The 22,603-nt window shown below is 41.7% G+C and overlaps 2 protein-coding genes across 2 annotated transcripts; one reads left to right on the forward strand and one right to left on the reverse strand.

Moving 5' to 3' along the window:
• Positions 1-3,233: 3,233 nt before the first annotated feature.
• Positions 3,234-8,520, reverse strand: LOC311046717 (fin bud initiation factor-like). Its single transcript, XM_084059228.1, has 3 exons — positions 7,956-8,520; positions 5,726-5,830; positions 3,234-4,542 (listed from the first exon to the last, which is right to left on the reverse strand). Exons 1-3 carry the CDS (start codon positions 8,238-8,240, stop codon positions 4,282-4,284), a joined length of 651 nt encoding a protein of 216 aa, XP_083915354.1. The 5' UTR covers positions 8,241-8,520; the 3' UTR covers positions 3,234-4,281.
• Positions 8,521-10,881: 2,361 nt separating this feature from the next.
• Positions 10,882-22,010, forward strand: slc5a12 (solute carrier family 5 member 12; the record flags this gene model as incomplete). The annotated part of the gene is made up of 16 exons (XM_084059410.1): positions 10,882-10,997; positions 11,510-11,732; positions 12,601-12,666; positions 12,856-12,907; positions 13,609-13,676; positions 15,191-15,353; positions 15,446-15,605; positions 15,922-16,051; positions 16,461-16,549; positions 16,708-16,823; positions 17,045-17,112; positions 18,010-18,096; positions 19,236-19,429; positions 19,790-19,893; positions 20,410-20,504; positions 21,849-22,010. 16 exons carry the CDS (start codon positions 10,882-10,884, stop codon positions 22,008-22,010), a joined length of 1,893 nt encoding a protein of 630 aa, XP_083915536.1.
• Positions 22,011-22,603: the final 593 nt, after the last annotated feature.

Genomic DNA, 22,603 nt, shown 5'->3' on the forward strand with positions numbered 1-22,603 from the left:
TGGTTTAGGGAAGGTTCCTTGTAACTTCAAACTCATTGCAAAAACACTTCCTTTGCTTCTGATGACGGACATCTACCTTTTAATGCACAATTATTATTATTATAATTTATTTATTTGTATTTTCATTTTAAATGCTGGACAAAATCAATGTAAATCAGAAAAGTTACGTAAAAGTCAAATACAATAAAATGTTTCAACATCTCTACATTCAGTAGTTACATCATGGGGTTACATTACATGTCTGTGTGTGTGTGTGTGTGTGTGTGTGTGTGTGTGTGTGTGTGTGTGTGTGTGTGTGTGTGTGTGTGTGTGTGTGTGTGTGTGTGTGTGTGTGTGTGTGTGTGTGTGTGTGTGTGTGTGTGTAGGGTTTCTTAAAGCACTGTCTAGAGCCTTCTCAGCTGTGGTCAGAGCTCTGTGGGAGAGAGAGGGGAGAGAGAGAGAGAGAGAGAGAGAGAGAGAGAGAGAGAGAGAGAGAGAGAGAGAGAGAGAGAGAGAGAGAGAGAGAGAGGGGAAATAGAGGGGGAGAGATAGAGAGATGGTAAGAGAGAGAGAGGGGGCAGGGAGGGAGAGAGAGAGAGAGAGAGATGTTTGCTGGAATGAGGGTCTCTGGAGGGAGGCTAGACTGTGAGGAAATCCAGACAGAGGAAATGACACCCAGCCGGGCCCATCCCACCCCCACCCCCACCCATTCACCCACTCTGCTGACACTGTCTCTAGACTGTCTGCATACAGTTAGGCTTACTGCTGTGCTGTGTGTCCCACTGACATGATTAGTACACCTCATTAAAAACTACATTCAAAACATTAACTAGGCCAGAACAAAACAAAACATTTGAATTCAACTGGAATACAAATAACAAAAACATACTTCATACTTCACCAAAAACATGTTTAAACAATAACTACACTGAACAGAGAAAAACACTTATGAACTGTAACTAAATGAATTGTAATCAACAGTACAAAACTATTTATTTTATTTAGAAAAGGAAAAACTATTGTTCTTCCTCAGAGTATTTGAAAGGAGAGCGCGCCACACGCGCACGCACGCGCGCGCACGCACGCACGCACGCACGCACGCACGCACACACACACACACACACACACACACACACACACACACACACACACACACACACACACACACACACACACACACACACACACACACACACACACACACACACACACACACACACACACACACACACACACACACACACACACACACACACACACACACACACACACCTCTGCACCAAGCACTGTACAAAATGTTCAATTCCAGAGACTATACGGTCTGGAACCTAACCGGCTGTTAATTCCATGAGACGACTGACCTTCTGCTAAACATCTAACATGTAGAGAATGTGACACATCAATCTAACATAAACCATAATTATGTACAAAATGTGACACATCAAACTAACATAACCATAATTACTACTGTCTCACATAAACAGTGGTGGAAAGTAACTAAGTACACATACTCAAGTACAGTATTATTATGTTTTGACTTTACTGGAGTATTTACAATTTTCAATACTTTTACTCCACTACTATACACTTTAAGTACATTTTGATGACAATACTTTACTTAAGTACATTTTGAATACCGAACTTTAACTTAATTGTAACAGAGAATGTTTTACAATGTAATACTGATGCTTTTACATCAGTAAAAGCATCAATTCTCAGACTTTGGCAGAACAACTGTTCAGTCTGTCTTGTTGATTGTTTAATAAGTTGTGATAGTAATAGCAGAGGACAGAGAAGGATTCCTTCAGTCTAAACATCAACAAACAAACAAACAAACATCAGAGACAATAAACAGGAGGATAGAATCTCTGCCTGCAGGAAGACACTCACATTTCAAAGCTTCTCTTTGTGTTTCTTCTTAATCCTCCTGGTTTACAAACAAACAGCAGATTCAATGTTTGTGGTTTTCTATAATGGACTCCAGATCTGCTTTAAAAGACATAATATTTCCAATGCGGCTAAAAGTCCTAAACTTTTGACCCTCCGGAATAAAAACAATATTGTAAACAAATCTGAAAATCAATTTACTCAACAGTATCGAGTGTTATTTAATGTTTAACCCATTCAATCCAGGAATGCATACCGTTTCATTTTAGATTTTCTTTTGCCATAACCGTTATTTTATACTTTGGGCCTCGTGCCACGCTACAATCTTGTATGTGTATTTTTTTTTAAATTGTGAACATTTTATGCAAATCTTTGAATATATATATTTTTTAAAGCGAACATTTGTAAAATATGTTGCTCCCAGGGACTTCCAGAAGCAAAGATTTGAGTTACAAATGTTCGCTTTAAAAATATATATATATATTCAAAGATATGCATACATTTTCACGATTTTTCAAAAATAGCAGATCTACAAGCTCATAGCGCGGCACTCGGTGCCGCGCTATGAGCTTGTAGATCTGCTATTTTTGAATAGCCAAAGAAGTCTAAAATGACATAATTCATGGCAGTACATGTGAGAGAAACATTTTCAATAATTATATTTCATTATCAGTGGCATTTCCTCTGGAAATAAACACATTCTAATCAGATTATGATATAATTAAAGCAAAAACTAGTTCAGTTACAAGTAACAGTAAAATCAAGTGAGAGTCAGGTGGGACAAACAATGATACATTTTTTACAAGACATTCATTTTTAACAAAATGTCACGATACAAAACAATTTAACTATCCAATAGTTTATCGCAGTGGTTCTCAAAGTGCGGTGCAGGGACCCCCAGGGGGTCCTTGAGAGTTAAATGATATATAGTAAGGAACTGAATGGACCCTTATAGGGCTCTGTAACTCTGAGAGTTAACCCATTTAGACCGGGAAAGAATCTGTGTTTCCCGCTCTTTTTTAGATTTCTTTGGCTATTCAAAAATAGCAGATCTACAAGCTTGTAGCGTGGCACTGAGTGCAGTGCTACAAGCTTGTAGATCTGCTTTTTTTCTTTTTTATCGTGACAGTTTGTGCAAATATTTGAAGTTTTTTTTTTTAAAGAGAACATTTGTAACTCGAATCTTTGCTTCTGGGGGATTCTACAAATGTCTTCTAAATCCTAACAGTTTTTAGAAAAACGTATGTTGCTATTATATCAGTGGTTCCTTGGCCGCGGACCCCCCATCTCAAAATATGTTGTTCCAGGGACCCCCCAGAAGCAAAGATTTGAGTTACAAATGTTCCCTTTAAAAAAAAAAATCTAATATTCACACAAATGCTCAAGATTTTTCAAAAATAGCAGATCTACAAGCTCATAGCGTGGCACTCGGTGCCGCGCTATGAGCTTGTATATCTGCTATTTTTGAATAATAATGCCAAAGAAATCTACAGTGACACAGATGCGTTCCCGGTCATAGTGGGTTAAATGAACAGTGAGTATTTTATAGTGTATAGGCTGGTGTCCCAGAGATAAAAACTTGTATCACACTGAAATTAAAAGGGTTTTGAGAATCACTGCTTTATTGGACTGGTCTCTTTCTCTATCTCTCTCTCAGGCATAACTCCAACACCGACCCCTAAACCTAACCTCTAAATGTTATAACCATAGACTGTACAAAAAAATATGGACAAAGGGAGCCCCATTGGTGTCTACACACCGTATATCCGCCGCCATCTTTGAACTTCCGGTCGTGAGAAGAAAACTGGAAACGACCGCTATTGGCTGCAACCTCATCGAGGGGCGGGGTCTTCACTCGGTAGAACCAGTAGAAACCCTAGAAACATACCCTACTTTATCATTTGATGAAAATGGGACCATAATTTACTAAACGCATATCATGGTGATTGAACGAAGAATTTAAACTAGCGACTGAAAGCTTGAAAGACTGAAAGTATTTATGACCACGTTTATTAAGGTAATAAAATCGGGTGAATAGAGCCCGGCCAAAAACCCATTCGCTTTTATAGAGAGTTATTGCTTCTGCAGCCAGGAGGAGGGGGAATCATGGGGGGAATAGCGAAACTAGTGGCCGTTCATATGAACTGTCACTTCCGTATGGCTTCAATTTAGAAACTGGATGCTTGCCGCCTTGTTCTAACCCTAATTCAAACCTGAATATTTTCCTAATTGTAAGCTAAATCTGTTGTTTTTTTTTTTTTTACCATAAAACAACTATTTCTCTTGTGAGGACCAAGGAAAATCGTTCCTCACAATTACTATTTCTCAAAATCTGCTACAGCAGTAATACTTGTCCAAACACAACCTCTCTCTCCACTCCAGCTGCTTCTCGTTGAGGTATTCACTCCACAGCTGCTACACATTGAGGTATTCCGTCTTCAGGCGGCTCAGCCTGGTACCGTGGCTGCGGATCATGAGGGACAGCAGCTCGTGCTTGTCCCTCAGAGCCGTGGACACGTGGCCGGCGTCCCTCAGGGTGTCCCGGACGTCCTGGATGGGTCTGAGGACGTTCCCGTTCAGCTGGTGCTCCTCCCGGACGTCGTTCTCCTGGTTCTGCTTGAACTTCACCTCCAGCTCCAACAGGGACTGATCCACGGAGCTGAACGCTTCGCTGATCTGCAAAGGATGGAGGAAATTTACAATTTAGGCATTTATCAGACGCTCTTTATCAAGAGCGATTTTACAATAAGCAAGGTAAACACAAGGTAATACATCAAATGCATAGAGACAGTGTAGTGCCTCAGTCATCTAAACAATACATCGTCAAAAAATAATAATCTGCGCTCCGGTGGTGCAGTGCTAAAGTCCCTGCCCGTCACCACGGAGGTTATGGGTTCAAATCCACCGTGGTGCATCCAGGTTTGCCGGACGTCTATGCGAACACAATTGGCTTGTGATCTGGGGAGGGAAGCTGGGCGGGGAGGAGGATGATATTAGCCTGATTATCAGCCTGAAGCTGCGTGGAGCTTCAGTCTGACATTGGCTGCAGTGTCCGCGATTACCAGGGGGAGGGGATTCAAATTTCCCTAAACCAATCACAAGAGATCCACGGATCCGCCTACATCTGACGTCATCGCAAAGCTTGTCTTAGCAGATATTTGCTGATTGGCTTGTCGTTAGACCACTCCCACCTCCGACTCTGATTTGACAGGTTTTTCTTCGACCGTGAAAAGCCATAGGCTATGGTCTATGGTCTGGAACCAGGCTACGGTAGGGTTGCCAACAGTCCCGTATTAGCCGGGACGCCCCGTATTTGAGCCAAAAGGGGCGTGTCCCGTACGGGACTTTGTTTGTCCCGGACTCCGGTGCAAAGGGAAAAATAAAAAATATATTTCTGTTTGCGCACACTGCAGTGTGTCTGGCTGCGTGTTTGTGTGCTGTATGGGAAGGGCGATAGGACCGCTCAGTTGACAGGGCAGGCACAGTGCTCGCACGAGTGCTTGTGTGTGTGTGTGTGTGTGAGATTTTCTCCGGTGGGAACGGCATCATTGTTTGTGTGGCATGTCAGCCTGTTCCCAACCCTAACCCTAACTCTAAAACCGAAATAAAGTAACAAAAAAAGTAACTTTACCCAGGACACATGCACGCGCGCGCGCGTGCATGTGTCCCGTTTCTCCAGTTCTGGATGTTGGCAACCCTAGGCTACGGCGATATTGCTCATTGCACGTATTCCTACGGGCTGCGGACTGGCACCTGCCGGCCTGTATTAAAACAAATCTGACTTCAACAAAGGTACCTCGGAGAAGTAGCGGAGTAGAAATGCAATTACAGTACAGTAGTTGAGTAAAAGTACTCTGACCTGTGACCTCTCGTGTTGGAGGAAGGTTCCGTAGCTGTGCTGTCCGTCGAGGTCATGTGACACCGTCCTGCCGATGGACTCTAGGAGACGAGCCGCGTCCTCTATCTGGTGGGGGGGGGGGGAGGGAGTACTCTGATTACTAGAGTAAGAGTAGCAGTATACCACAAAGTACTGTCACCCACAGACACGTACACTAGACAGCCATGATCTGGTACCCCCCACATATAGAAGAAACATGGCAGAATTCTACTGCTCTGCAACCAAAATGTGGAATGCCATGACACCGTCCCTTAACCCATTTAGACCAAGGAATGCATCTGTGCAATGTTTAGATTTCTTTGGGCTATTTTTTCAGAAATCGTGAAAATGTGGTGCAAATCTTTAACTCAAATCTTTGCTTCTGGGGGGTCCCTGGAACATATTTTTGAGATTGGGGTCCACGGCCAAATACATATCATTTTGGGTGGTCCTTCATGATAACATTTGAGAACCACTGATTATAGCAACATATGTTTTTCAGAAAACTGTTAGGATTTAAAAGAGATTTGTAGAATCCCCCCAGAAGCAAAGATTTGAGTTAAAAATGTTGACTTTAAAATATATATATATATATTCAAAGATTTGCACACATTTTCACGAATAAAAAAAAACATAGCCAAAGAAATCTAAAAATGACACACATATGCGTTCCCGGTGTTAATGGGTTAAGACATAAATAAAGATAGATAAATAACTGGTTTCTTTCAAAACTGGTTTGGTTTGAAAAAAACATCTATCAATTTCCCACAGAAAGGAGGTTCATTCACTGCCCACGTTTTTCCTTTTTCTACTTTTGTACATATAGTGTTTTGTATTTGTTGATGACATGTATCAGGCCTATTGTGTATTTTTTTGTTTTTAATATGTTGATGAATTGAATACATACATAAGACCACAATGGAAACACGTCCCCAGGACTTTTTTTGCCTTATCCTTTTAGCCTTTAGTCGGACTGTACAATCCAAAACAAATAGTCTGGTACAAGGGAAAAGCCTGACATTCTCTTTTTTGATTAAATAACTTTATTAACAGAACGGGTCGTACTGTCGAGATTATGCTAAAATGATAACACAAAAAGCACAAGTAGCTTAATTTTGAACAAGTTGTGATTTTTGTCTTGTTTGATCTTTGAAAGAACCCTCAGGTTTAGTCTCAGAGTGACGCTTAACACTGGATGTTTGGTTAGCAACATTTACATGACATATAAACATAAACCCAGCCATATCTGTCTGTCCATGAGAGCTCCAATGCTCACACATCTATTTCAACTTTCTTTGCCTTTGTTCTCTGAGACAGAACTGCAGCAGTGTGATCGCTATCATTGTGAGCTGGCATGTGAGGTCAGCAGTGGTGGAAAAAAGTATTCAAATGTTTTACTTAAGTAAAAGTATCAATACTACAATGTAGAAATACTCTGTTACAGTAAAAGTCCGGAATTAAAAATGTACTTAGTAGTAGTAAAAGTACAAAAGTATCAAAGTGTACTTAAAGTACCAAAAGTCATTATGCAGAATGTCCCATTTCACACGTGTTCAAAATGTATACAAAATACAAATCCTTTGAAAATAGCAGATCTACAAGCTTTATGTTCACACATTATGGGGATGAAGTGGATAATGCATGTTTTGTAATAATGATACAAATGATAACTAAAGTTTTGAAATAATTGTGGTGGAGTTAAAAGTACAACATTTGCCTAAGGGATGTTGTGGAGTAGAAGTAAAAGTACTGAAGCGGCGCGATGTGACGCATTGTGAGCTTGTAGATCTACTATTTTCAAAAATATGTTTATACATTTGAAAACGTGTGTAATGGGACATTCTGCATAATGAGTACTTTCTACTTTTGGTACTTTAAGTGCCAATACTTTTGTACTTTTCCTCAACCAAATGTTTTTTTTTTTACTGCAGTATTGATACTTTTACTTAAGTAAAGAATGCGAGTACTTTTTCCACCCGTGCCTAAAGTTGCTTATCTGCTATAAAGTATAGAACAGTGGAAATAGTAATTAAGTAAAAGCAGCTCAAGGTTGTCCGAGTAAGTCCAGTACATGACTGTCCATCACATAAAATACAAAATGACCCACGATTAACCTTTTTCACCCAGTGCCAATGCCTAAGCTTGTAATCCTGGGCACTACTCTCCCTCTGCAAGCCTGGGGAGAGCCCCTACTGTCCCATCAATCACTGACCTGGTGCTTGGTGATGATGAAGTCGTCCCGGACCACCTCGTCCCCCTCCTCGTACCCGGGCTCACAGCGTCGCTCGTCCAGGAACTTGAACAGCGTCTGACACTGCTCCGGGTCGTCGTTGTCCTCGTAGTCTCCATCAGGGACAAAGAAGTGATGGAACGTCCCGTTGGACATCTCCGGGAAGAGAGGACCGCTGTAGACCGCCATGACAACATGACCACAATGACACATTATCATCATCAACATCACTGTCGTCATGGTAACATGATCCATCATCATCTTCATCACCACGTTATACCATGAGATGACTTTCTGAACTGTCTGCTGTTTGTATCACCTCTCTCTACCTTTCTCTCTCTTTCTCTCTGTCTCTCTCTCTCTGTGTCTCTCTCTCCCCTCTCCCCCCTCTCTCTTTCTCGCTCGTTTTCTCTCTTGCTCTCTAGCTCTATCTCGCTCTCTAGCTCTCTGTCTCTCTCTCCGTCTGTCTCTCTCTCTCTCTCTATAAGTATGTGCCCCTAACCCTCTCCTATCCCTCTTTGTCTGCTTGTCTATATGAGTTTGTGTCCCTCTCGCTCCCCCCTCTCTCTCTCTGTATGTGTGTAAAACCTCTCTCTCTCTCTGTGTGAACTTCTGTAAGTCTATTTCTCTCTCTCTCTCTCTCTCTCTCTCTCTCTCTCTCTCTCTCTCTCTCTCTCTCTCTGTGTGTGTGTGAGCATGTAAGTCTCTCTCTCTCTCTCTGTTGATCAGACCACCAACCACACTGTTTTCATTCCTACTCAAGTTACACTGAGTCCTAGTGTGTGTGTGTGGGGGTGTGTGTGTGTGTGTGTGTGTGTGTGTGTGTGTGTGTGTGTGTGTGTGTGTGTGTGTGTGTGTGTGTGTGTGTGTGTGTGTGTGTGTGTATCCTCCTTTTCACCTAAAAAGGCACAGCCTGTCCAGAGCAGAACAGACCCCGGTCTGTGTGCAACGCACGCACGCACACACACACACACACACACACACACACACACACACACACACACACACACACACACACACACACACACACACACACACACACACACACACACACACACACACACACACACACACAGGGAAAATGTTTAAAAAAAGTAGTTTTTGTGGCAGAGTATGGTATTTGCAGAGAAAAGAGAGTATTTTGTGCCTCTTCTTCACACCATTCAGGAGTTATACGTGAAGGTTGTGTTAATGTTTCACAGTAAACACAGATCATTATAGATCATATTGTTTGACTTGGTCTCACATGAGTTAACCACTTAAAGGAGTATTTCACACCAAAAAAATGACTTATTTTCTATCAATGACACACTCCATGAAGGCTTGACTTCTTTTTGTTGTTTTTGTTGCATTCCTGAGACAATAATTTGATGACCGGCGGAGTCTCCTAAAACTCCTAAAAACAAAAAAAAAAGATTTTTAGAAAAAGTCTACATCGTCTTTATGACAGTGTCATGTAAAAAATAGAGGATCTACAAGCATACGACATATCACAACCCCTGTGAGCTTGTAGATCCACTATCTTCACTATTTTGGAAACATTTAAAAATCGTGAAAATTCGGGAAACATTTTGCCTATAAAGACATTTTGCCCAAAATGGGGGGATGCCAACCTGAAAGTGGTTCAGCGTGTCTGTGGGGTTTTATGAATATTAACAGTTTGTGACTAAATAATAACAACATCGATCCATTGGAAGACCATTTCCTGAAAGGTAACAGTCCTGGACATACAAGGTTTCAACCTGACAGTAACAATCAGCAGTTCAGTCAGATAACTCACCAATAGATTGAACCAATATTATAGAATGAGAATACATATTTTATACATATATATATATATATATAGAAGTGTGGATATAATATTTTATCTCGGCGTTCAGGCTCTGCTACATTTTTCTCCCTGCTCAGCACAGTTTAGACAACCATCATTAACCATTAAGAGCAGGGAGATAGATATGTAATAACAACAGAACCAATAGCAGAGCCTACTGGTGGTGCTGGGGTGGTGGTGGGAACAAACACCGCATGGCAACAACAAGAACACACAAAGCGGAAGGAACACAGATTTAGGTGAGCTTAAAGGAGCATTTCACCCCTGGAAGAACTTACAGTCACTCAATGTTAATAATATTTGTAGTACATAACAGTAGCAAAATTTGAAATTTGCACCCTATGGCCAGAAAGATATAGAAGTGTGTGCGTTTGACTGGGGTTTGACTGGACTGCTCCATTACTACAATGACCATAATGCTTTGGGACACTGCCCTTCCTTGTGGGGAGGGGAGGCTGCGTGAGGGTGTGGTCTACATTGTAGTCAGGAAAAAAGGTGAGATAAAGAGACTATGAGTCAAATGACTCATAGTCTCTGAGGATATGGATAAAAATCTAAAAATACAGATAAAACACAAAAAAACACATCAGGATCATGTTTATGGGTCCTAGACCTAGATAAAAATAGGGGTTTGATGCAAAATAGGGGTTTGATGCAAAATCGGCGAAATGTCCCTTTAAGTAACCCGCCCAATTGGTCAGCTGATTGCCACGTCAGTGTATGACGTATGGGTTTTGACGCTGTAAACAGCCACATATAGTAATGAGCATGCACGTAACCTCTCGAATGTATACTTCCTGAACTAACCTCGCAGGCTACGTATCATTTATCTGGAACAAACAGACTTTATCCTCGGTGATGCTGTGACTGTATGTCAGGAAAGGGCTACTGTGTGTGCTCTTTGGTTAAGGTCAATCAGTCAAGTCACTCTGGTCTAAAATGCCTTAAATTGTAACTTCTAAATGTGAAGAGATAATGTTTAATGAGCCTCCTGTATCATTAACCTTCACCAAAGACCTTTGAGTTGCTTTGGTCTCTGTGGAAGTCCAGAGAGAAGGAGAATTGACCTCCTCAGCGATGGAGTCCTTCTTCAGCGTGTGGGATTACCTGCTGTTCGCCGGCCTGTTTGTCGTCTCCTGTGGCATCGGACTGGTGTTCGCCGTCAAGGACAGGAAGCAGATGTCGTCTTCTAGGTACAGTGGTGTAAAATAGCTAAGTACATTTACTCAAGTACTGTACTTAAGGACGGTTTTGAGGCATATGTTTACTTTACTGGAGTATTTACAATGTACAATACTTTCTACTCCACTACATATCAGAGGCAAATATTGTAGTTTTACTCCAGTACAATTATTTGACACTAGTAACTTTAGTTACTAGTTACTTTGTAGATATAAATTGTTACATTATTAAACATACATTAATCACTTTAGCCCTGTTATACCTCGGCTATTTGAAAATAGCAGATCTACAAGCTCACAACGCGTCACATCGCGTTGTGAGCTTGTAGATTGGCTATTTTCAAACATTTGAATACTTATACTTTTGTTACTTTAAGTATATTTCCATGCCAATACTTTTGTACTTTTACTCAAGTAACATTTTGAACACAGGCCTTTTTACTTGTAATGGAGTACATTGTGCTATTGATACTTTTACTTAAGTACAAAAAATGTCAGTTACTTTTTCCACCACCGTCTTCTAGGGAGTTCCTGTCGGGCGGCCGGCGGATGACCTTTGGCCCCGTGGCGCTGTCGCTGACCACCAGCTTCATGTCGGCCGTCACGGTCATCGGCTCGCCGGCCGACGTGTACCGCTACGGAGCGTCCTTCGTCCTGTTCGGCGTGGCCTACGCCGTCGTCACGGTCACCACCGCAGAGGTCTTCCTGCCGGTTTTCTATAGATCTGGGATTACGAGCGTCTATGAGGTAAATAATGCTGCATGGACAATCACCAGATTTATAAGACCTAATGTCCACTTTAGGTGCTGTGGTCAACAGGATGTGGTGTTTTTTCTATGATATTGTCACCCTCTTAAACTAATGGACTAAGTAATTAGTCATTTAAGTTTTTCAGAAAAAGCTGATATATTGCACTTTTACCTTAGCGTTAGGTATACTCTTGGTTGCCTGCTTTAGCAGAAAATGCACTTAAAACCTCTGGTGATTAGTAGTTTCGTTCCCTACCTATGTTGAATGCACTTATTGTAAGTCGCTTTGGATAAAAGCGTCTGCTAAATGACTGTAATGTAATGTAAAAAATGTTTATAACAAATTATGACTATTAAGTATTAACATAAAAATAACACTGTCTGTCAGTTATGTAACATAAGAGATCTAAATGGGTTTAAATAGGATTAAACCTGACTTAGGCCAAATGATGTATTGATTTAGGCCATTTATTTTGGCCTAAGTCACAAAAACATGTGACTTAGGCCAAAAAAAAAATCCTATTTTGGCCCAAGTCACACTAGGGAGATACAGTATACTAACAGGGGAGGGAACAGCATGATCTTTTTTAATTAGGAGATAGGTGGCCAGTGTCATGAGGAGCTGATTTAGGCAAAAATAAAAATAAATCCTCAAAAAATGACGCAATTTACTCCACGAAGGGTCGGAGCCTGACTCAGCCTGCTGTATAATTATTGTATATTGTTACCATGTATTGTATAATTAATGTATATCATTACCATTTATTGTGTTATCATTTTGTGGCCAGACCTAAAGTGCATCCATATGGGGAACAGACAGGGTTTAACCAACAGCACCCTGCCGTTCTTTCTCGTTCTCTCTCTAGTACTTGGAGCTGCGGTTCTGTAGAGCGGTTCGTCTCGCTGCCACACTGATCTACATGATCCAAACGGTATGCACGCACACACACACACACACACACACACACACACACACACACACACACACACACACACACACACACACACACACACACACACACACACACACACACACACACACACACACACACACACACACACACACACACACACACACACACACACTGAGGTACAGAATAATGCTTGATTACATGTTTCAGATTCTCTACACAGGCATTGTGGTCTATGCTCCAGCTCTTGCACTCAATCAAGGTAAATATATGACAGATATCATTTAAAACATCACAAGTATAAATTTATGAAGCATGAATACAACCATTGACTTTGTATGATATAATATCTGTGTATATGTAACAGTATTATTATATACTGTACTATATTCCCGTACTGTGTATACTGTAAAGTTTACAGTATAGGCCTACACAGTACCATGAAACCATTGGTTCTCAAAGTGGGGTCCGGGGACCCCCAGGGGTCCTTGGGGGAGTACCAGGGGGTTCCCAGCAAAATTAGTTGATTTTGCATTCAATTCAGTCTAACCACATACTTTGGAAATAGCATCGCTACTTAGCTTGTAGATCGTCTATTTTCAAAAAGAATCTTGCAAAAATGTTTGACATTTGGAATATTTTTGAAACGTTTTAACACAAATCTTGTATGGGGTCCTTCGCACAACATTCTTTCAGATGGGGGTCCGCGGCCAAATCCATATCAATTTGGGGGTCCTTGACATGAAATAGTTTGAGAAACACTGCTGTAAACAACAACACATCATTAATATGTGCTGTTAAAAGGTGCTAAGCTGTTGAAGTTTCTTAATGCCATGTTTTTAAACCCTGTAGCACTTTGAGATCAGCAAAAATGTCATGCGTTATAAATGCGTTATAAATCATATTATTATTATCATTAAAAGGTGCTAAACTGTTGAAGTGTAATTATACATGTGTCCACAGTGACCGGCTTCAGTCTTTGGGGCTCCATAGCAGCTACAGGCATCGTGTGTACCTTCTATTGTACTGTGGTGAGATACATCATCATCATTTTATTTATTGTAACCAGTGGTGTAAAGTAACTAAGTACATTTACTCAAGTACTGTACTTAAATACAATTGAGAGGTATTTCTTTTTACTTTACTGGAGTATTTCCAATTTTCTGTACTTTTACTTCTACTCCTGCATCTCAGAGGCAAATATTGTACTTTTACTCCACTACAATTATTTGAAAACTTTAGTTACTAGTTACTTTGTAGATTTTGATAATTATTACAAAGCATACATTAACCACTTCAGCCCTATATACATTTCATCCATTAGAAAATAGCCGATCTACAAGCTCACAATGCGTCGCGATGCGACACATTGTGAGCTTGTAGATTGGCTATTTTCAAAAGATTTTAATACATTTTATACATTCGAAAACGTGTGAAATGGGACATTCTGCACAATGAGTACTTTCTACTTTGGTACTTAAAGTACATTAACACATTAAACGCCAAGAACGTAGTCCTATGGTCCATTAAATCCAACTGTTAAGCGCCGAGACCATAGTGCTACAGTCCGGGTGCTTTTTCCTTTTTTTCATTTTTTTTTCAATTTTTCTACACGGACCATTTTCAGTGTAACACCAGAGGAACGGAACTATTTGCGATCCGGTTTGTCGTTTCCCGTCGGCCTCCATTCTAAAGCGCACACTAAAACTGCTTTTTCTCCCTTGTAGTTTTTTCTCCTCGGTTATCACTGTTTAACATAAACCGTTCTAACTACAACATGGATGCCCCGTTTGACACGTGGTCTGCACTGGGAGACACAGGGACATGTGCACGATGTTTACAAACAGTGCATCGCGCATTCTTAAGGATTTTAACGGGGTCTATGGTGACGTGAAAAAAACAAAAAACAACAATAAAACCTTGGCACTGGTGAGTACATTATGAGATTAACCTTTGGCGGTGGATGTGTTAAACAAATATTTAAAGAAAAAAATAACTCACTGATGTGGCACTCGGGTGGTGCAGTGGTGAAGTCCCTGCCCATCACCACGGAAGTTGCGGGTTCAAATCCACCGGGCAGCTTTGTTGGGGGCGTCTATACGAACACAATTGGTCCGTGTTCGGGGGAGGGAAGCCGGGCGGGGAGGAGGAGGGTGATATTGGTTACTGAATGTAGTCCTACGGTCTGGGGGCGGAGCCTGTCAGCAGGGAGTGTTGAACGGGAGGAGTAGGACGAAGGCTCTACGTCCTCCTGGTGAGGGCTCCTCACAACAGGTGAGTCAGTAGGATACAACAGCAGTGACAACACAGAAATGTGTGTGGGGAGGAATTAATTGGCATAACGACTAAATTGGGGAGAACAAGGGATAAAAAAAAAAATTGGCTACTAAATTTACAAAATCAAAAGAAGAACTCACTTATTATAACCTGTAGCTAATCTAATAGCTATGATGTGTGTGTGTGTGTGTGTGTGTGTGTGTGTGTGTGTGTGTGTGTGTGTGTGTGTGTGTGTGTGTGTGTGTGTGTGTGTGTGTGTGTGTGTCAGGGAGGCATGAAGGCAGTGGTGTGGTCAGACGTGTTCCAGATGCTGGTCATGGTGGTGGGCTTCGTAGCGGTGCTGGCTCAGGGGAGCAGGACGCTGGGGGGCCTGCAGGCGGTCTGGGGGGCCGCGCACAACGGCAGCAGACTCACCGTGTTTGAGTATGACAGTAAAAATCACAAAGTACTTTAGCTGGGGATCTCCTGGAAGACCACGTTGAGAACCACCGGTTCTAAAATCTGTAAAATTGTTGACCCTCAGCTTTGACCTTTGACCCCAGCTTTGACCCCAGCCCTCTGAGACGTCACACGTTCTGGACGCTGTGCGTGGGCGGGACGTTCACCTGGCTGGGCATCTACGGGGTTAACCAGTCTGTGGTCCAGAGATGCATCTCCTGTAGGACCGAGAGCCACGCCAGACTGTAAGGGTTAAAATATGATCACTGTTTCATTATGTGTTTTTAGTTTTTGAGTGTAAAGTATTCCTTTAATGTTTTACGTGAAGCATTTTGAATTGTCTTGTTGTTGAAATGTGCTATAATACAAATAAACTTACCTTGCCGTTCAGTTGTGCCGTTCATTTATTTAAAGACCAAACCTACACATTGGTGTGATGGTGAAGGCCAGGTCATTCCTGATTAAGAGATGAAGTGTTGTTGGTGTTGTTCTCAGGGCTGATAACAGTGTTGTTGGTGTTGTTCTCAGGGCTGATAACAGTGTTGTTGCTGTTGTTCTCAGGGCTCTATACATCAACCTCCTGGGTCTGTGGCTCATCCTGTTCTGCAGTGTTCTGTCTGGTCTCATCATGTACGCGTTCTACTTCCAATGTGACCCCTGGACCTCTGGGAGGGTTTCTGCTCCTGATCAGGTTAGTTACTGATGTTTTCACTGACCAGGCTAGTTACTGATGGTTTCACTGACCAGGTTAGTTACTGATGGTTTAACTGACCAGGTTAGTTAATTCAGACCATGAACTGTCATGTCTTCAGATCATGAACTGTCACGTCTTCTGTCTTCAGACCATGAACTGTCACGTCTTCTGTCTTCAGACCATGAACTTTCATGTCTTTTGTCTTCAGACCATGAACTGTCATGTCTTCTGTCTTCAGACCATGAACTGTCATGTCTTCTGTCTTCAGACCATGAACTGTCATGTCTTCAGACCATGAACTGTCATGTCTTCTGTCTTCAGATCATGAACTATCATGTCTTCAGATCATGAACTGGCATATCTTCTGTCTTCAGATCATGAACTGTCACGTGTTCTATCTTTTCAGATCATGCCTTATTTTGTCATGGAGATTCTGGGGGGATTCCCAGGGCTTCCAGGACTGTTTGTGGCCGCTGTGTTCAGTGCAACTCTAAGGTTGGCGTAACACATGAGCATACATAAATGACTACAAACACTCCAACAAGAATGTCGATAAAGTCATAAATGAATTGTGTTCAGCTCTAGTTCAGCGTGGACAGGGCCATTAGTGATGAATGAAGGTAAACATTAACATCATTTGCCGTCCTCCTCAGCACCGTGGCTGCCAGCATCAACGCTCTGGCCACCGTCACCTACGAGGACTTTGTTCGGCCGTGCTGCGTCACCCTGTCACACACCGATGCCAGCGCCTGGATCAGCAAAGGCCTCTGTAAATACACCCCAGCCTTAAAGATGCAATACGTAACTTCAATGTCTATCCGGGATTCAAATCCCGGTCCTATGAATCCCAAGTGACTCACAGACATAATGAGACGACATGTGTTACATTTCATTCTTCATTGTGAGGACAACAAGCTGTGTTTGGTTGTAAGGCTGCAGTAGCGTCAATTAAAACCAGGACAAACACATATATCCATTACATCTGTGCAGGTTTGCTGTTTGGAGCAGCTTGCACTTCAATGGCCGTTCTTGCATCCTACATGGGAGCTCTTATACAGGTAAACATCAATGCTGATGGTTTAACTGATTGATTAACCAGGAAAAGATTGAGACATGCTGTAAGCTGCTGATGGTGTAAATCTCCCAAAACTCCCAAATGGGAAAACTACTCTTTCACATGATGAAAATGATGATGATTTGAAATTCACATGTGAACTTAACCCATTTAGACCGGGAAAGAATCTGTGTATTTTTTAGATTTCTTTGGCTATTCAAAAATAGCAGATATACAAGCTCATAGAGTGCTGTGCTATGAGCTTGTAGATCTGCTATTTTTGAACATTTGTGAACATTTGCGGTCCCTGGAACAAAATATTTTGAGATGGGGTCCGCGGCCAAATACAAATAATTTTGGGCGGTCGTTGACATGAAAAAGTTTGATATTATAGCAACATACAGTAAAACAAAGAAATGTTAGGATTTAGAAGACATTTGGTTGAATCCCCAGAAGCAAATATTTGAGTTACAAATGTTCACTTAAAAATATATATATTCAAAGATTTGCGCAAATCTTTCAAAACAATTGCAGATCTACAAGCTCACAGCACGGCACTCGGTGCCACGCTATGAGCTTGTAGATCTGCTATTTTTTTGAAATATTTGAATAGCCAAATACATCTTAAAATGACACATGCGTTCCCTGTCCTAACCCATTAAGACCTGGAACGCATCTTTGTCACTTTAGATTTCTTTGGCTATTCAAAAATAGCAGATATACAAGTTCATAGCGTGGCACCGAGTGCCGCGCTATGAACTTGTAGATCTGCTATTTTTGAAACATTTTGAATAAACATTTTTTTATTTATTTCCAAAAACTGTTAGGATTTAGATTTTTTTGAAGAATCGCCTCAAAGGCTTTTAAACTCACTGTGAGAACCTCTCTCCTATACGACCAGGCTGCTCTGAGCATCCATGGGATGTGTGGAGGTCCCATGCTGGGTCTCTTCACGTTGGGCATCATCTTTCCATGGACCAACTCCAAGGTTTGCTCCACTCATCCTTCAGCAACACATTTACAATGCCTGTCATTTAGTAACATGTGTTATTTTATTGTTTTTTCTTCTTCACAACAGATAGAATCCGTTACGTCAGATATAATGCAACAGGCCAGAAGTAAAGAGTTTCTACGCTATAAGTCACTCCTCAAAAATATCTCTTTTTCACTCTTTCACTTTCATTGGAATTTTGAGAAGTTAATTCTAACCCAGTGAATCTCTTGGCTTCTCTCAGTCTGTAATTCTATTTAAAGGCATGGTGAAATGGCTTTTTTTTGGTCATTTTATTTTGAAGTTTCAATCTGAAACAGCGTCTCAACCAATCAGAAGGTCCCGTCCTCTCAGGCTATGGAACGCTGGAATCTCACTCACTGCAGCTGTGCAGCATGATCCCAAAACCTATGCCGCTGTGCAAGGACGCGCTGTGATTAGCCACTTTGAGTGGCAGTTGGGGCAAACGCTCTGTGCCCATCGGTACATAACTCGAACGGCGCTTAGTCGGCTCAAGCAAACTTCGCAATGAGACGGCGCGCCTCTGTCACAGTCAAATAAAAGATGATTGTTATTTTGTTTTCATTTAGTGCTTTCTATAGTTTTAGCAATTTTCACGATCTTTTTTTACAGTGGGCGGGGGCATTCTGTCCGGTGGCTAAATATGTATTTTTTACACAATAAAAAAGTTCCTGTGGTCTTTGATGGTCAGATGTGAGTTATTGGGGGCTAGAGGAGCTACTGTAAATAATAATAAAGAAAACGATGGGTTATTGTGTAAAAAAAGACATATTTAGCCACCGGACAGAATGCCCCCGCCCACTGTAAAAAAAGATGGCGAAAATTGCTAAAACTGTAGAAAGCAGTAAAAAAATAAATAACACTCATCTTTTATTTACTTTAATTACAATCTAAAACATAAACCAAAGTTGTCTTTTAAAGAGTAGCGCTGTAATTAAAATCAGGTGTGTGTGTGTGTGTGTGTGTGCAGCTATAGGAATCACACAGGGTCTATCTATGTCATCACATTTGACAGGAAGTAATTAAGATGTATAATTATAATTAATAAATGTAATAATTAAGTACAAGAATATCTCCTATTGGCTATACTGTGCAGTGTTCATGTTGCCCTACAGGGGGCAGCGGGGGGCTTGCTGACGGGTATCGGCCTGACGTTTTGGACCCGGGTGGGTTCTCTGCTCTACCCGGCGCTGGCACACAGCTCCAGACCGCTGGCTCTCAGCACGGCAGGGTGCCAGACACACATCAACATGACTGCTAGTTCTACTGCTGCTGATGCTGCCATGATGGATGCCAACTCCACAGCCAGGTAACTTCACTCTAGAACAGTGACAGGAGGAGTCTCCATGTCTCTACAGCTCTTTGGTAAACAGAAGCAAAAATCTCAGCCCGGGATACCAATTTTATCCAATCAGGAGAGAGAACTCACGCAGGATACAGGATAAACAGGTGACATTGGAAGTGATGATACAAAGGAATGAGCAGACATTAGAACTGGAACACTATACAAATTAAGCTGATACATGGACTGAACAAACTCTATAGCAATGATTACTATCACAAAATAGAGCTATTTAACACTTATTTTAACAAACACATGAAATATCACTTACACTCTTTACCAGTGATGTGATGCGGGTCTGACTGCTCTGTCCTCTGCTGCCTGCAGACCCCTGCTGGCTGACACCTGGTACTGCATGTCCTATCTACACCTCAGCACGCTGGGATTCACAGCCACCGTTGCCATGGGAACACTGATTAGCATCCTCACTGGTACAGTATGACAGTGGTTCTCAAACTGTGGGTCGGGACTTCCAGGGGGGTCTACAAATATTTTTTTGGGCGGAGTCCCCAGATGATTAGATGATGTGCAACATTGTTTTCTCACTCAACAGTAAACAAACCAACATACATACAGTATAAGTGTATAGTAAACAGGGTATCTGCACGTTTATAAAGTTACAATTTAAGGACTTTTAAATGAAAGAAACAGTGTAAAAAATGTAATAACACCATTACTGCGTCATGAGTAATCAACACACTATACCGGTCAAACATTGGCCAAATGGTCAATTATTACCTCAGAAAGCTAAAAAAAAATAGAAAATAGCTGATCTACAAGCTCACAATGCTTGTCGTGAGCTCGTAGGTCAGCTATTTTTATCTGTGGAACCGAGTCAAACTAAATGTAATGCCACATTATGCGTTTCAGACAGATTTAGACACAAACATAATGTGCTGTATATTGAATGCATTCGTGAAGTTGTAACTTATTTTTTTTTTTCAAAGGAGCCAATAAGGGGAAGGATGTGAATCCATTGCTCCTCCGGCCAGCAGGAGGCCTCAGCTGCTTCAAGAACATCTGTCGTGACGACAACAAACCAGTAAGAGATTACTAACTGACCTGCTATTAGAAAGTAAGGCTTACCAAGGCGCTTCGGGTGGCGCAGTGGAAAAGTCCCTGCCCACCACCACGGAGGTTGTGGGTTGGAATCCACCGGCTTTGTCGGGCGTCTATGCGAACACATTTGGTCTATGTGAACACAAATGTTGTCTTCTGCTCACAAAAGACTAACTAGGCCCCTGCACCTTCTGTATAGGCCAACTGGTTGTTTGGCACTACAGTAAGGCCTGATCTAAGGCCTGATGTACACATGTGTCAAAAGCTCACAAACGTGAGCTTGTAGATCTGCTGTTTTTGGCAAAGAGATTTGGTGTAGATGGAAAACATCCACAAGGTGAAAACAAGGGGGCCAAGTACAGAGCCCTGGGGGACCCCGGTTTAAGTGGTCAAGCAAGCTTAACAGATGATGCAGGTACAGCAGTCTCTGAAGACAGACAACCATTTCAGTAAAATGTGTGAGTCAACAGTCTGGCTGGACAGGCTACTGCCGCGGTAGTCTAGCATATAGCCAGACAACTATTCCTCAATCTATGAATGCTATAAAGTCTGGAACTACCCCGAAATCCGAAGCATGAAGCTGTCATCTGTTCGTCATTTCCGTTCACGAAAATATATCTTAACACATTGAGTCCCAAAAACGTAATATTACGTTTTTGCAAATCCACCCGTGGAGTGCCAAAAAAAACGTAAATCTACGTTTGTTCCACAAGGGGGGGCTAGCGCAGCCCTGGAATCACTCATGAACACAAGAAGTAAGGGACAGACGGATCACCGTGCCAAAAAATCTGGCTCCCATCCGCTTCCATTCTACAGTATCTCCTTGCTAAAAAAATCTGTATCTCCTTAACTTTTTACAGTGGGCAAAACGATGGTGGGATTCTCGATGCACGATCACTCTGCAATGGTGACTCGCATGAGACAGCATGTTGTCGTTCCAGGCTTAAGCCAGGACCATCGCGCACACTGCACACATGCATTGTTTTTCATGGATTGCTCGTCGTGGAGTCTACAGCTTTTAACAGCGCAGCGGTGAGATTTCTGGCACCGAACGTAATCTGTTATTATAAAATTCGGGCACCGAATGTGTAAATATATCTTTACATTTAATGTCCATTTCTGCTAAGCAGCAAGCTATCCATTAGAGGATTTTGATTTATGTTCGGATACATGTGCGCGACGGTTAAGACAAAACGGGAGGGGGCGTCGCATCCGCTTTATCGCTTCGATCGATAATTTCCAGAGCTTCCGTTGCTCCAGACTGTATGATGGAGTTGAATATAAAGCACATTAAAGAGTTAACAGCGTCTGTTGCGTCTCGCTTCAGGCCGCGGATCGTCCAGACATGTGTGTCCAACACACAGACACAGACCGCCGGAAGGACACGACCAAGATGGCCGCCACAACGAGACCAACCGCTGGCCACAGCAACACAGAGGACAGATGCTACACCAACGCTGCGTTCACCACACAAACACAGGATTTATAAACATCACGTTATGTTCAGATCAGCTTCTGTAATCTGGCAGTTACTGTACATTAGAATATGATGATTCTTTTTTTACGTTAGCATATTGCTTCACAATAACGTACAAAAACGACAGAATTCAAATATGATGTAAAAGATACAATCCATGATTTATTATTTTACACAAAAGAGTGATATCCAAATGATTTTTTTTTTTTGTAATGTTCTCTCTTTTTCAATAATTTGTTTTTATCATTGTGTCGTGCATAGACCTGTATGCCTTGCATGGGCTTATGTACTATAAGACAGTGGTTCTCAAAGTGGGGTTCAGGGACCCTCAGGGGTCCTTGAGGGGGTTCCAAATGGACCCTCACAGGTCTGTAACTCTGTGAGTGTATAAATGGAACGGTTCCATTTGTACACTCACAGAGTTCCTTGAAATTGAAAAGTTTGAGGACCAGTGTTTATAAGAGACCATCGATTCCAAGTGTACCGCGTACGTCGTCAAACAGCATAACAGGAAAACTAAGAAACGGATTAAAACATCCTAACACCTTCAAAATAAATATAAAATAAAGATAAATTAAATCATAATTTCTCGTCTTCTTTTCCAG

The sequence above is a fragment of the Gymnoscopelus microlampas genome (genome assembly GCF_963454915.1).
Source record: "Gymnoscopelus microlampas genome assembly, chromosome: 6".
In the NCBI taxonomy this organism is placed as follows: Eukaryota; Metazoa; Chordata; class Actinopteri; order Myctophiformes; family Myctophidae; genus Gymnoscopelus; species Gymnoscopelus microlampas.

Excerpts from the sequence above, each read along its gene's own strand:
- LOC311046717 (XM_084059228.1), bottom strand. The coding sequence starts at position 8,240 with ATGAAGATGATGATGGATCATGTTACCATGACGACAGTGATGTTGATG. Across the intron at positions 5,831-7,955 it reads TCATCATCACCAAGCACCAG|ATAGAGGACGCGGCTCGTCT; the intron begins GTCAGTGATTGA and ends CCCCCCCACCAG. Across the intron at positions 4,543-5,725 it reads TCCAACACGAGAGGTCACAG|ATCAGCGAAGCGTTCAGCTC; the intron begins GTCAGAGTACTT and ends CATCCTTTGCAG.